The 14,990-nt window shown below is 36.0% G+C and overlaps 1 protein-coding gene across 2 annotated transcripts in view; it reads left to right on the top strand.

Annotated features, from left to right (window-relative positions):
• Window positions 1-14,990, top strand: part of PTEN (phosphatase and tensin homolog) — an 88,622-nt gene that overhangs the window by 20,176 nt on the left and 53,456 nt on the right. Inside the window, exon 2 of one of the 2 annotated variants that reach the window (XM_032430413.1) lies at window positions 3,920-4,004. In XM_032430413.1, the coding sequence (XP_032286304.1) occupies window positions 3,920-4,004 (85 nt within the window). Of the gene's footprint in view, window positions 1-3,913; window positions 4,005-14,990 lie in introns of those variants that run through there. The other variant, XM_032430414.1, reaches the window with a different exon arrangement.

The raw sequence follows: 14,990 nt of genomic DNA, 5'->3' as shown, positions 1-14,990 counted from the left end.
TAGTAAATGCTGCTTAAGTCTTTTTTCATTATATGTATGTGTGTATATATGTGTATATACATATATACATTTTGACAGAAATTCAGCATTTTTTTAAACTACATACAGAGCTGAATTTAAGTTATGCAGGACAAGACAATATTTTGTCATGACATTTAGTAAATAGACTTGGAGATAACAATAAAACAAACAACTTTTAAAAATCTATTATAGAAATAGTGCAGGTGCATTGTATCAACAACAGAAAATATAAAACAAAAATGAGAAAAATATATATTCCCACCACTTAGAGATGATTACTTTTAGTACCTTAGTTTGTAATCTTTTTGTCTACATATATGCAAATGGGTATATATGCATTCTTATGTCAATATGGCATAATGCTGTGTATTCTCTCTTGAAACCTTTTTTTTTAGTCAATAATGTCTGCTTTTCCATTTCAGTAAATTTTCATCTCATATAATGCCCAGATCATATTCAAATTTCTCTGGTTGGCTCAAAAATGTTCCTTATGGCTGGTTTGTTTAGAACAATATCCTGTATGATAGCATTGTACCTATGAACTTGGCTCTTAGAACCCTTAAGTCTTCTTAAATCAAGGATAGCTACCCATCCCTCCTCTCCTTGCCTTTTAAAAAGACATTTGAGCAGAGACTGGGTCAAGTGCTTCAGACCTTTTGAATTTGTCCAGTTTATTCTCATGTCATTTAGCTTGTTTTTCTATCTCTTGTATTTACTGTAAATTAAAACTTATATCTAAATAGTTGGTGGATTCTCAGGTTGAAGATACCTTGGCTATCATAGATGATGCTATGTCCTTCATATTGTATCCCATCGGAAGTTACAGGATCTCTAAACTTTCTTGGTGATGCTTAGATTGACCACTGAAATTGAGTGGTGGCGCTCTTTTCTGCCCGCTGTTCAATTATATTGGTTTCCTTACATCAGAAAGTACATTGTGTGGTGTTACTTTGGCTCTCTAAGAAAGTTCAGTTCTTCATCATCCACTCACCTGTTGGTTTAGAACCAATTGTTGATCCTTGCATAAATCAGTAAATGTATTAGGGTTTGCAAAATATGATTTTTAAAGTTCTGTTCTTTTGTGTTTATTAACTGGTGTTTTTCTGTAAAGTAGATCTTTTACTGTATGAAATGGGGCTATTTGGTTGCCCTGAAATACAGAACCTTCAGAAAAGTAGCGTAAATACTTAATTTCCCCCTTTACCTACTTTCAAAGTAAAGAAAGAACTATTCTAATAGCCACTTCAAAAGGTGATAAATGAAAAATATTTTGGTTTTTTTTTTTTAGTGTCTTTATATAGACTCAAGGGTTTTAATTTTATTTAGGGTGTTTTAATTTACTACCATTTACATTTTTTCTTTGATACTCAGATTGTTAACAACTTTAGGCCCTGGGATGTCCTTCATTTTAGCTCCTGTATCTGTCTGATAAAGACCATTAATCTCTGAATACCTTCCTTGTCTTCTGGCACAGAAAGATATCCCAGACTCATCTTGTACCTTCCTGCCCCACACCTGGCACCAACTGTTGTTCTAAGGAGTTAAGTACCTTTTAATGTATTACATATTAGAGATGAAATCTGGGTCCATCCCAGGATTGTTTGCTGCTAAGATTGATATGCTTTTAGGCCATTTCAGTGAGAAGACCTAGAGAACATAGATTTTTGTAAACATGAGTTCATATTAATATTTTTAATTAATGTTTTTACTTGATTTCTTGATTTTATACCTGTAATCATGAATCTTAAAATCATTGGTAAAGTTTTATTGTTTTTTTCTACAATATAAAGAAAAAAGCTTGAGGATATCAGTACTGATATTAGTAAAAATGAACTCTCAGAAGAAGTTTAAAATTTCTTTGTAGTACTTTTTTCTTTTTTTTAAAGATTTTATTTATTTGAAAGAGTGAGTGAGCGTGAGAGAGAGCACAAGTAGGGGGGAGGGGAAGAAGCAGACTTCCCTGCTGAGCAGCGGGGAGCCCAGTACAGGGCTAGATCCCAGGTCCCTGAGATCATGACCTGAGCCAAAGGTAGATGTGTAACCAACTGAGCCATCCAGGCGCCCCTCTTTGTAGTTCTTTTTGTTCTTAGAGTGCTTCCTACCAAGAAGTACAGTAAACTGCAATGTCCAAATAACCCCAGGGAAATAAACCCTATTTCCTAGTTACCAATTTGATAATTAATTGGGTTTGTTTGTTGCTGTTTTTAGTGTATGTTTCTCCCCTTCGCCACCCCTTCTCTATTTAGCAAACATTTTTATTAGTTTCTCAGTTATCATTTATGTGTGTGTGCGCGACTGCACGTGTGTGTTGAGAAGTTCAAATTCGAGCAAATATATGTGTAAATGTTATTTTATCCAAAAAAAATATTTTTTTATACAAAAGGTAGCAGCATACTGTATATACTGTTGTGTGTGGTCTATTTTTTTTTATTAGATGTTTTTATTTTTATTTTTTAAATTTTATTTGAGAGAGAGAGATCGAGACTGAGAGAGAGATCGAGACTGAAAGAGAGAAAGAGCATGAGCAGGACAGAGGGAGAGGGAGAAGCAGACTCCCCACTGAGCAGGGAGCCCGACACGGGGCTCAATCTCGGGACCCTGGGATCATGACTTGAACCAAAGGCTGAGGCAATTTGTTAAGACTGAGCCACCCAGGCACCCCTGTGTTTTTTTTTTTTTTCCTTAAAATATGTTTAGGTCTGTCCAATCATTGTGTGGTAAAACTATGGATAAAACCATTTAAAAAAATAATTCTAAAATAAAAGCTTTTAGTAACTTGATAATTATTTTTGGATTGAAAATAATACTGAAATCAACTCAATAATGTGAAAGCAGCAGAAAGTGAAGAAAAAAGATCTAGAAAAAGGCACTGGATTTGGTGAATTTTGGATTGTACTTGAAGAACGAATGGTGTCCAGGAGTAGGCAGGCAGAGAACTTCAGGGATGGTGTTGAAGGGAGGCTTGAGGCAGATTAGCTTGGCTGTTTTTGGAAGGTCCATGTCAGACAAATCATGAGATTAGAGAAAGGAATAATGGCGCTCAAGAAGAAATGAGTGCTGCCATGGTCGACAAATGCATAGAAATGTAGATTGGTTGGTGGTTTTTTTGTGGTTTTCTTGTGGGTTTTTTTTTTTTTTTTTTAGTTAGTTTGATACAGATTCTTCTGGAGCACAAAAGTTTGTTTTTATGCCAACTATAGTGTGTACCATAAGTGAATAGAATGGCATGCTAAATGTTGACCACCTTGATGGTAAATGACAATAAGTTTCTACCTAAGTTCGGTATTACCAAGTCACAAATACCAAGGACTTGGAAGAGATCACTGTGGTTGTCTCAACCTGATTGTGTGGAATATGAAATTGAAGCCCGAAAAGGTTAAGTCACGTGTCCAAATTATACAACTGGATGGAGGCATAGCCAGGTCTTAAATCTGGCTTCCTAATTGTTGATTGTATCTACTTTTCTCTGTGCTGTGGTGCCTTTTGTAACCATGAGAAATGAGAAGTTGTGTAGCTTTTTTTTTTATTTTGATACTTGGTTTTTGTCCCAAGGTAACTTCAGTTCTGATTTATAAAGTCTGTGGTTTTTGTCTTTCATGTACACATGCCTAAATACTGTAAACGTGGAAGTTACTTTTTTCCTTAAGGGCCCTTTTAATGTACTAGGTAGAGGGATTTGAAAATTATTTTGCCATATAATTATTTTGAGGACTTTTTTTTGGAATTAATGTATTTACCTGTGTTTCTTAATTACACATGATAGTTTATAAAAAATACATTTGACAACCTTTTACTAGCATAGGTATAGTGATTTTTATAATCAGCTGATGTTTTACAACATGTACATGTAGTTTGCATTGTTGTATATTTCAGATATTTCCTTAACTTAAGTACTCAGATATTTATCCCAACATTATTGCTATGGGGTTTCCTGCAGAAAGACTTGAAGGCGTATACAGGAACAATATTGATGATGTAGTAAGGTAAGAACTCTTAATTTTCTGTTTCAAATATTGATGTATTCATGCTGTATTTTCATTTAGAGAAGACTTCTAAATCTTAGAAAATGATGTGCTTTGTCATGTAAACTCTGTTTTTATTATGTTGGTGCTCTATAACTGCTTTTTGTTTGTTTAATGGACCTCAGTGGGATACAACTCATTTGATAAGAACTAACCTTTGACATGATCAGGTGTATGTGATAGGATATCATGGACTCCTTTTAATGCTTCTTACCAGGTTAATTCCTGGATTCCGTTACACTATGATTTTTGTCTTTTATTTCACAATTGGGGATTAGGTTTAGATCCTTAGGTGGATTCATTCACTTAAACTTATTCATCCTAAGGTAGAGATAACTGATAACCATCTATTTTTTACATAGAACAGTTTATAATGGGGCATAAGTATACTAAGCATTTGAGGAGGTATTTGGTACCAGAGGATCTGGACAGGAATCGCTGGGCAAACCAAAGCCTGACTTTGTCTCTTTTATAAACTTGCATAATTTTCTAAGTGTAATTATTATTCAGCTCAAAACTGTATTTCTCAAGGCTGATTTAAATAATTTTAATACATGTATAACCTAAGAGTGCATGATATATTTTATGAGAGAAGGAATTTGTGTCTCTTCTATAGTCTTAATATATTTTCTCATTTCAAAGCAAAAATATATATGTATGAAAAATTAACTGTAAACGTCAGTAGAAAATTTAATGGCTTTTAAAGTTTAAAATTTTGGATTATTTCCTTTATCCTCTTACAGAAATCTCTTTCTTGGAGACTTTGAATTTAAATATTTGATGAGAATTAATGTTATCATGAGTGGGAGAGCACTTTGTAAAGCATTATGCAGATGTAGAATCCTTTTATAATAGTTGTCTAAGTATATGAGCCTATCTGTGTCCTTATATGAGCTTAGCCATAAGTTGTTTTTCTAAGTGGTTAATTGTTAGCCATTTGCCTTGAATCGATGTATATATTTACATTTTGCAGTATTGACTTGTGTCCTGTTGGACTGTTGTAGTGTTTATATTCTGTTCAGAATTATTAAATCAGTATCAGTATCTACAAAAAGTACAGAAAAACCAAACTACTTCTTTATAGTTTCTATTACAATTATAGGTACATGGAGCTGTCAGAAGTACTATTTAAGAACTTGAAAATAGGGAAATAAATGTGTCTTCTTATGGTTGGGCAGGACACAGTTGGAAGGATGCGTAACATCACAGATCCACAAGAGCAACAGCTTGATACGACTTAGTCAGTGATAATACACATCTACAGAAAATGCAGTGGGTGATGGAAAACAGAATGACGGGTGTAAATTTTGCATCGAGAGAGATGGAGAATCTGGAAAATGAGCAGTGCAGTCACCAGACATGTCTTCTCTCCTGTAGTGCAGGAGTGTTTATTAAGCCTCCTTGTGACCTAGATGAAATATCTTCAGGTTGATCTGTTTTATGTTACTACTGTATAATTCTGTATTCAACCAAGTACTAATTCAACCAAATCAGATTAGTACTCATGTGGAAAAAGAGTATGAATACTCTGGGTAGAGGACAGGTTTCTGGTCACTGTAGGGGCCTCCTTGTGGTAAATTTACCTGGGGTGCTAGTTTTGCATTGCTTCTTCTCTTTGCTCTCGTCCGACTGTGAATAAGTCACTGAAGCTGACTAATCATCCTAAGTTACTGATAAAGTTTGGTTTCTGGATCTACACATTTCATTTTCAGACCTTAGATTGTAATAATTTCACCAAGAAAACACTGTGCTGCGAGTGTTTTGATCTTTCATCTTCTGACTTTGTAACTCCCACCTTTATGCCACTGAATTAAGATTCACACATTTAATTTGTAATCAGTAACCAAGGTTGAAGTTTATTTTATCTGCTTTAATGTATCTAGTTTATTTTATCTAGCTTTTGTCTTTTTGAAATCTGTTATTCCTTAAAAGAGATTTATGTGTATGGTTGGTTATTTAGCCAATAGTTGCTTTAGCACTTGTCACCCCTCTAGTAATGTCAATGGTAGTAGCATGTAAATAATGAAGAATAGCCGTGTGGTGCCTGGTTTGTCTTGCCCTCCCCCGTTTTTTGACTGGGAGGATATAGGGCTTAGGGAGGCTTTTGTTTGCTGCAGTTGCTAATTCCACTCCGCTGCTTTTATGAGAAAAAGGACGAACAGTGACCCGGAAGGTAGCTGTAGCCTTTTCCCCATGAAGTGAAATAACTTCCAAGTAATTTGCCTGTGAGGATTAACATCTCCAAGGGATTGGCTGTCTCTAGTACCTAAATGATTGATTTCCATGATTGGTTCCCACAATATTGGAGACAGTCGTAATTATCAGTAGTGATTCCTAAAAGTGTGTCTTTATTTTCTTACAAGTTTTCTCTTAAATATATTTCCATTTGGCTTTTCCTTTGCCCTCTTGGGATATCTAAAGAATATTTAAAATTATCTTTTCTTCTCTAAATCCATGTTTTTTTCTATGATTTTCCCCCAAACAAGAAATCCTGTGCCAGGTTCAGATTTTGTTGGTGTTGTACATCTTTCCTCTGAGTAAAAGAAACTGGAATTGCAAATGCCTTTATTGCTTAAATTATGTAGTATTTAACTGTTTTGGGATATGGGTTGTTATGGCAACGTGAAATTTTATACTGGAGGTACTCAAGTGACAAATATTTAACTTCTCCTTTTGAGGTTTCCTCCTAGGATTAGGAATTAATGTAAAATAAAAAGTGGGGGAGAAGTGAACCAAGCTGGAATTTTTTACTACCTTAACTGCAGATGTTTGGTTTAATAATCAGAATTGACAGGGCAGGACAAGGACATCTCAACAAGGGAAGTTGAAGAGCTAACTCTTACCAGATTGTTTTTTCTTCTTTTCCGCTTATTCCCACCTTCTCTCCCCCTCCTTTACTGCCACTAAACTCTTGCTCTGACCAGCTGGTAATTTGAAACAATGTTTTATTCAGATAATTGATTATTCTTGGATATGTGTGGTAATCTTATCCCTCGGGCTAATATTGAAGTTACCCTAATTCATATGTTATCTGGTATAAATCTAAGCAGTCTTTAACAAAATGATGTATTATGTGTTTAACAGACATAGCTTAAGAACTGTTCTGTACTTAATAAATCAGACAAATGTAGGTTTAAGAGAGGTGAGCTGGCTTTCTTACTGCAGAACCTTTAATACACTACTATGCCTTGTAAATCTCCCAAGAGTGAAATTCGAATATGCTGCTTTCTTTTCCTTTTTTTCTTTCTCTTCCCCTGCCTTCCTTCCCCCTTCTCTCTTTTCTTTTGTACTGTATTAAATAACATCTCTCTAAACAGTGTTTCTTTTGGGAAATGTTGAAAATGAAAAAAGATGCGTATAACAATATTTTCCCCTAGTCTGAAATCAGTAGGAAGTAATTTACTTCCCCTTTTATTGAAAAGATTTTAGATGCGGGTAGATTCCCGTATTTGTTGTAAGGAAATGCTTAGAGCTAAGTGTTCTGATATATAGTGATTTAAAAAAAAAAAAAGACTTAATCCATTGTCTTCTCTACTATCAGCTTTTTTATTCATATGTATATGTATACACATCCTCCAGCTTTCCTGTTTTATACATTTTCTTCCCAAAGAAATTTCAAATAATCTTAGTTATATGTCGATCTCTTAATCAACCTTATTTATGTGTTGATATTCGATAAAAAAAGAAGTGTTTGTCTTCCCAACATTATCCTTATTGGCTATTCAGTTCAAAGAATTAAAAAGAGAGTATGTAGAGGAAAGTTTCACAGTAATTTAGAGGAAAGAGTATCAATTCCATTCTCCCTTTTCAACAACTTTTGACTTCTTCCTTCATACTGCCTTTCTTTCTCCTGCTTCCTTTTTTTTCTTTATTGAGGCAAAAATTATGTAACATAAGATTAGTCATTTTAAAGTGAACAATTCAGTGACATTTTGTACCTTCCCAATATTTTGTAACCACCACCTCTCTCAAGTCCCAAAACATTTTTATCACCCCAAAAGAAAACCCTATACCCGTTGGCTGCCTCCCACTTCTTTTGTTAGTCTTACTTCCTTAAATAGCAGAGCCTTGATGGATTTGACAGTGTTTATAGTATCTGCACCAATCTAGTTTTTGATATTTTAATAATAGGTAACATTTGTACATTTATTTACATACATGGGTTGCTGCTGTATAAGCAGTTTACATGTGTCATTTTATTAAAAATCTCTACAGTTAACCTGTCCCCATTTCATATATGGTTTAAAAGAGGTAACTTCTCCAAGTGCTGAAGCTGTAAGTAGTGAGCTGAGGGTCGAGTCCAGTCTGTCAGATTCCAAAGCTGATTTTCTTAGTAGCCATATCTATCAGAGGACAAAATGTTTTACCATATATATGTACACACCAGAGGTATATACCCTATATAGGCATAGTTCAGAAAATTTATTTAGGATCTGAGTTTCCAGATTGAAGAGAGCTATATAGTTGCAAGCCCAAGGAATGAAAACAGACCAATACCAGGCAGTTATTATGAAATTTCTTTAAGAACACCAGAAATAATGGGAATGTCTCAAAAGCTTTCGGGATCACTTAGGAGGGATTAGGAATATAAATGACATCTAACTTCTCAGCATCTAAGAATTAAAGATGGAAGATGGAGGAACAGCGCTTCACAAATTCTGCATTCAGCCTAGAGTTCTGTATCCAGCCAAACCATCAGTCAAGTGCAAGAAGAGGAAAGAAAGACCTTCAAGGACAACAAAAAATATGTATCCATTCAACATTTCTTAGGAAATTACTAGACCGTGTGCCCTAACAAAGTAAGAGGATAAACCATAAAAGAAAAGAAAGGGGCTTTGGTAAACAGAGGATCCAGCTCAGAAGCACCAAAGCAGAGTCTAGGGATGACAACTGTGCCACAAGCTGAAAAGCAGCCGGTTCTCATTGCAGCAGGAGGACAGAGGGCTTCAGGGGGAAAAAAAAAAAGTAGAACTAATAGGTGGATATTGAAATGTTTGGGGGAAAATAATAGATTCTTAGAAAAACAGGTGAATTAGAATAGGAAGCAAATATTAACATCTGTTGGGTGGCTTAAGCCAGAATTGTCATATTGCCGTTGAAGGTTGGGATTAAGAGAAGTAAAATGTGGGGGTGCTACGGTGGCAGCAGATAGGTAGGTAATTGATAAATCTACAAGAGGCAGTGTTATGTATGGATTGTAGAAATGCTGAATTAAATACCAGGAAAAAGAATACGAGTATTTGAGGATGGTTACTTTTGGGGAAGAAGCAGGAATATGGGTTTGAGGATGAATAGAGCTGCAGATGAATAATTTTTTATTGTGGTAAAATTATGTATATATATGTGTGTGTGTATATATATATATACACACACATATAAAATATATACAATAAATTTTACCTTAATGATTGATTTCCTTGATTGGTTTCCACAGTATTGGAGACAGTGGAGGGGGCAGGGAGAGGGGCAGAGGGAGAATCTTAAGCAGGCTCCATGCCCAACCTGGAGCCTAATGCAGGGCTCGATCTAACAACCCTGAGATCGTGGCTTGAGCTGAAATCAAGAGTCAGACACTTAACCAGCTGAGTCACCCAGGTGCCCCTAAAATTTACCATTTTAACCATTTCTGAGTGTATACTTCAGTGGCATTAGGTACATTCACATTGTGCAACTGTCATCACCATCCATATCTCAAACTTTTTTTTCCTCCTACCACACTGAAACGTTGTACCCATTAAATAGTAACTCCCCATTCTCCCTACTCTGAGCTCTTGGCAACCACTGTTCTGCTTTCTCTCTCTATGTATGTAACTATTCTGGGCACCTTATATAAGTGGAGTCATGCAATATTTGCCTTTTTGTGACTGACTTAGCATAACATGTGACTTCACTTAGCATAATGTCTTCAAGGTGCACTCATATTGTGGCCTGTGCAGGCCACGTTTTCTTCCATTGTTCGTATATACCACATTCTGCTTATTCATCCGTGGATGAACACTTGGGTTGCTTCTGCCTTTTGACTGTTGTAAAAAATGCTGGTATGAACATAGGTGTACCAGTATTTGTGCATGTCCCTGCTTTCAGTTCATTTGGTTATACACCCAGAAATGGAGTGGCTGGGTCAAATGGTGATTCTGTGTTTAATTTTTTGAGGAACTGCCATATTGTTTCCTACAACAGCTGCATCATTTTTCATTCTCACCAGCAACTACAAATGTTCCAGTTTCTCCACGTCCTCGTCAACACTTGTTATTTTCTGGGCTTTTTTTTTTTTTTTTTTTTTTGTAGAGCCATCCTAATGGGTGTGAAGTGGTATCTCATTGTGGTTTTTCTCCCCCCGTCTTTATTTTAAACCACCATAACTTGGAGAAATCACACATGTCAGCTACAGAAGCAGAGACCTGAGAAACTTCCCCCTCTCTATGAGCCTTGGTAACTGACCTCTCCTGCGAAGCCCCTTCCCCAAAAGCAAGAGGAAGAGGATGAAGCATAAAGAACCCTTATTTTAGCTAGAATCTTTCCAAGATTTTCCCATTCTTTTTACTTCTGGGGTATGATAGCTGATAATTGCTTCATTTGCTGGGAACCAGAGCTCTAGGAAATCCATGTTAGCCACTTGGCCACTCTCATGTGCCCTGGCCCAGTGTTTTAAAAAATGAAGAAATGTTAAAAGAGGATTTTAGAAACAGAGGTATTTAAAATGTGCACATTGGACGCATCAGTACTTTTAGCGTACACAGTTACAATGACTGTAATCATCTTGAGACAACTTCCAAAGTTTAAATTTGAGGCCTTATGGTCTCCCTTCTTGGAAGGCCGATTTAAGCATCTAGTAGATTCAGTCTTAGATTTTTGACCACCTAATAGGAGGCCTTCCATCCCTCCCTTCTTCTGTTCCTCTTAAATTTGAGTCTAGATAGCATAGCGCAAGTTCCAGAGGAACCAGGAAAATGACCAGTGATTTTCGGTCTCTGGAGATTGTAATTTTGTGTATATTTGCCACATGATCTTTTTTCTTTTTAATTGAAGTATAGTTGACACACATGCTATGTTAGTTTCAGGTTTATAACATAGTGATTGGACAACTCTATGCATTATGTTATGCTTACAAGTGTAACTACCATCTGTCACCATAGAATACTATGACTGTATTCCCTGCTGTACCTTTCGTCACCATGACTTTTTCATTCCATAACTAAAACCTGTATCTCCTGCTCCCCGTCACCCATTTTGTCCATAACCCTACCCGCTTCCCTTTGTATTTATGGGTCTATTTCTGCTTTTTGTTTGTGTATTAATTTGTTTTGTTTTTTCAGATTCTACATATAAGTGAAATCATATGGTTTTGTCTTTCTCTGACTTATCTCACTTAGCTTAATACTCTGTACATCCATCCATGTTGCAAATGGCAAGATCTCATTCCTTTTTAATGGCTGAGTTATATTCCATTGTGTGTGTTTCAGTCATCTCTTTATTCATCTATCAGTGGACACTTGGGCTGCTTCCATAATTTGGATATTGTAAATAATGCTGCAGTAAACATAGGGGTGCATGTATCATTTTGAATTAATGTTTTCATTTTCCTTGGCTAGATATACCTAGTAGTGAAATTACTGGATCATAGAGCAGTTCTACTTTTAATTTTTTGAGGAACCTCCATACTGTTTCCACAGTGGCTGCACCAGTTCACATTCCCACTAACAGTACCGAAGGGTTCCTTTTTCTCCACATCCTTACCAACACTTGTTGGTCTTTTGGATTCTAGACATTTTGGCAGTTGTAAGGTGATACCTCAGTGTGGTTTTAATTTGCATTTCCATAGTGATTAATGTTGAACATCTTTTCATGTGCTTATTGACCATTTGTATATCTTCTTTGGAGAAATGTCTAATGGTTTGTGTTTTTGTTGTTCAGTTCTAGGAGTTCTTTATATATTCTGGATATTAATCCCTCATCAGATATGTGATTTGCAAATATTTTCTCCCATTCAGTGGGTTGCTTTTTTGCTTTGTTGATCGTGTCCTTTGATGGACAAGAAGTTAAAAGTTTGATGTAGTCCAGTTTAGCTATTTTTTGTTGACTGCCTTTGGTGACACACCCAAGAAATCATTGCTAAACTGGTATTATGAAGCTTTTCTCTTATGTTTCCTTTTAAGAGTTTTATAGTGTTTGGTCTTTTTTGTTTAGATCATTAATCCATTTTGAGTAATTTTTGTATATGGTGTAAGATAAGGGTCCAATTTAATGCTTTTACATGTGGATATCCACTTTCCCCAGTCCCATTTGTTGAAAAGACCATCCTTTCCTCATTGAATGGTCTTGGCACACTTGTCAAAAAATTATTAGACCATATATACAAGAGTTTACTTCTGGGCTATTCTAGTTCCTTGGCATATGTCTGTCTTCATGCCAGTACCACACTTTGTAACTTTATGGTAAATTTTGAAATCAGGAATTGTGATTCTTACAACTTTGTTCTTCTGTTTCAAGATTGTTTTGGCCATTGAGGGTTCTTTGAGAGTCCACATGAATTTTAGGATGGAATTTTCTACTTCTGGAAAAAAAAAAAAGTTTTGGGCATTTTTGAATGGCATTAATCTGTAAATTTGAAATCTTAACAGTATCAAATCTTCCAATTCATGAATGTGGGATGTCTTTCCATTTTTTTTAGGTCTTTAATTTTTCTTTCTTTTTTTTTTAAGATTTTATTTATTTGACAGAGAGAGACACAGCGAGAGAGGGAACACAAGCAGGGGAGGTGGGAGAGGGAAAAGCAGGCTTCCCGCGGAGCAGGGAGCCCGATGCGGGGCTCGATCCTAGGACCCTGGGATCATGACCTGAGCTGAAGGCAAACTCTTTAACGACTGAGCCACCCAGGTTCCCCTAGGTCTTTAATTTTTCTCAACAGTATTTTGTAGTTTTCTCTGTATGTCATCTCCTTGATTAAGTTCTTTCGTAGATACTCTTTTTCAGGGTTATCATGGATGGAAGTTTTCTTTTTGGATTGTTCACTGTTAGTATTTAGGAATACAACTGATTTTTGCGTGTTAATTTTGTATGCTGCTGCTTTGCTTAATTTGTTTATTCTAACAATTTTTCTGTAGAATCTTTAAGGTTTCATACATATAAGAACATGTCATCTGCAAACAGAGATAATTTTATTTCTTCCTTTCCAATATGGATGCCTTTTTGGATAGAAGTAGCAAAAACAGACTTCCTGTTTTGTTATTGACCTTAGAGGACCATTTTTGTCTTTTACCATCGCATATCATATTAGCTATGGTGTGGATTTTTTCTTTTTAAATCAACTTTGGTTTTTAGAGCTATTTTCCATTCACAGCTACATTCAGTAGAAGGTACAGAAGTTTCCCATATACCCCCTGCCCTCACACATGTATTGTCTGCTTCATTATCATTGCCCTCTCCCAGAGTGGTCTATTTGTTGTAATTGATGAACCTATACTGACATATCATTATTATACAAAACCCATAATTTCCATTAGGGTTCACTCTTGGTGTTGTATGTTATATTGGCTTGGACAAATTTTAATGACATGTATCCACCATTATAGTAACATACCGAGTAGTTTCACTGCTCTAGTAGTCTGCACTCTGCCTATTCATCCCTCTCCACACGCCCCCCCCCCCCCAAAGTCACGGGCAACTGGTGATTTTTTTACTGTCTCCATACTTTTGACTTTTCTAGAGTGTCATATAGCTGAAATCATCCAGTATGTAGCATACAAAAACTCTGGTACTATACAATATGGCAGTACATGAAAAACCCACAGCATGCAAAATGGTATGGCCACTCTGGAAGACAGTTGGTGGTTTCTTACAAAATTAAACATACTCCATAAAATCAAGCAGTTGCATCCGTTTGGGTAGTTACCCAAAAGAGTTGGATATCAAGTATGGATATCATGTCTTAAATCCCTGGCTCCCAAAAGAGGAAAAAGGGGGGAAAATGAAGGAAAAAAAAAAAAAAGGCTCTCCCTGGGAGCCTTTTCCATCAGTGGGGATTTCAGCAATGGTGGCCTGCTTCTGTGTCTGCAGGTCTGTAATCAGAAGCAGCAGTCAATGATCAGAACCCAGATCTCTGATGTTTAGAGGACAAAGTCCCATAAGCTGGTGTAGGCTGTGCTAGGAATATGTGCATTGCTGCCTGCTGCGAGGTGAGGGGCGCTGGGGCTGGGCAGCGGCTACCATACTAAGAGTTGAAATTGACTGAAATTAACTGTGATTTACTGTGTAAGCCTTCCCCTAGAAGTTGCAAGCTTTTAAATAGACTCCAGGGTTCCAAAATAGTTACACTAGTCAGATTATGCCAGTACAATTTTTGTTTAGGTGGGGAGATGGATTCCTGGTGACTCCTACTCTGCCATCTTCCCTCAACTAATTTCTTATTAGAAGTTTTTTATATCTTTTGAAATATATGTTTATATATTCTTTCGACAAAGATAATTTAAAAATGCTCTTTGGCAAGCTGATTTAGGACTAGTTCATAGGAATTCTTTGAGGAAAGTAAAGACTTCTAAAAACTAAAGACTGTTTATTCTTACAGCTGTCTTTAATGAATTTAGATTTTTATATACTGAAATTATTTGAAGTAAGGTATAATTTGTCTTAGAAAGATTTGTATTCTAGATTTTCCACATTTTGAGGGTATTACCTCTTTGTTCTTGTCTAGGTTTTTAGTCTACTTTCCAAGTATCTACAGTTAAATTTTCCCATTTCCCTTTGGAAAGTGCTGTTTTCTTGCTTTTTTCCGCTTTTCCATTGTATCAAATTTATAAGGCAATGAGCCAATTGTGGGCATGAAATCCTTGGGAGGAGAGAGGAGGAAGTGGGAGGGGCAGCCATGGTGAATGTTTTCCTAAGTAATATTCAAGTTCTTTGAGAGAACTTACCCTCCCCCCTTTTTAAAAATGCTGTGATATTTTCTTT

This window comes from Phoca vitulina, unplaced genomic scaffold (assembly GCF_004348235.1).
Source record: "Phoca vitulina isolate PV1807 unplaced genomic scaffold, GSC_HSeal_1.0 scaffold43, whole genome shotgun sequence".
NCBI lineage: Eukaryota > Metazoa > Chordata > Mammalia > Carnivora > Phocidae > Phoca > Phoca vitulina.
Note: the sequence above shows the minus strand (reverse complement) of the source record. Positions and strands in the feature narration are given on the sequence as shown.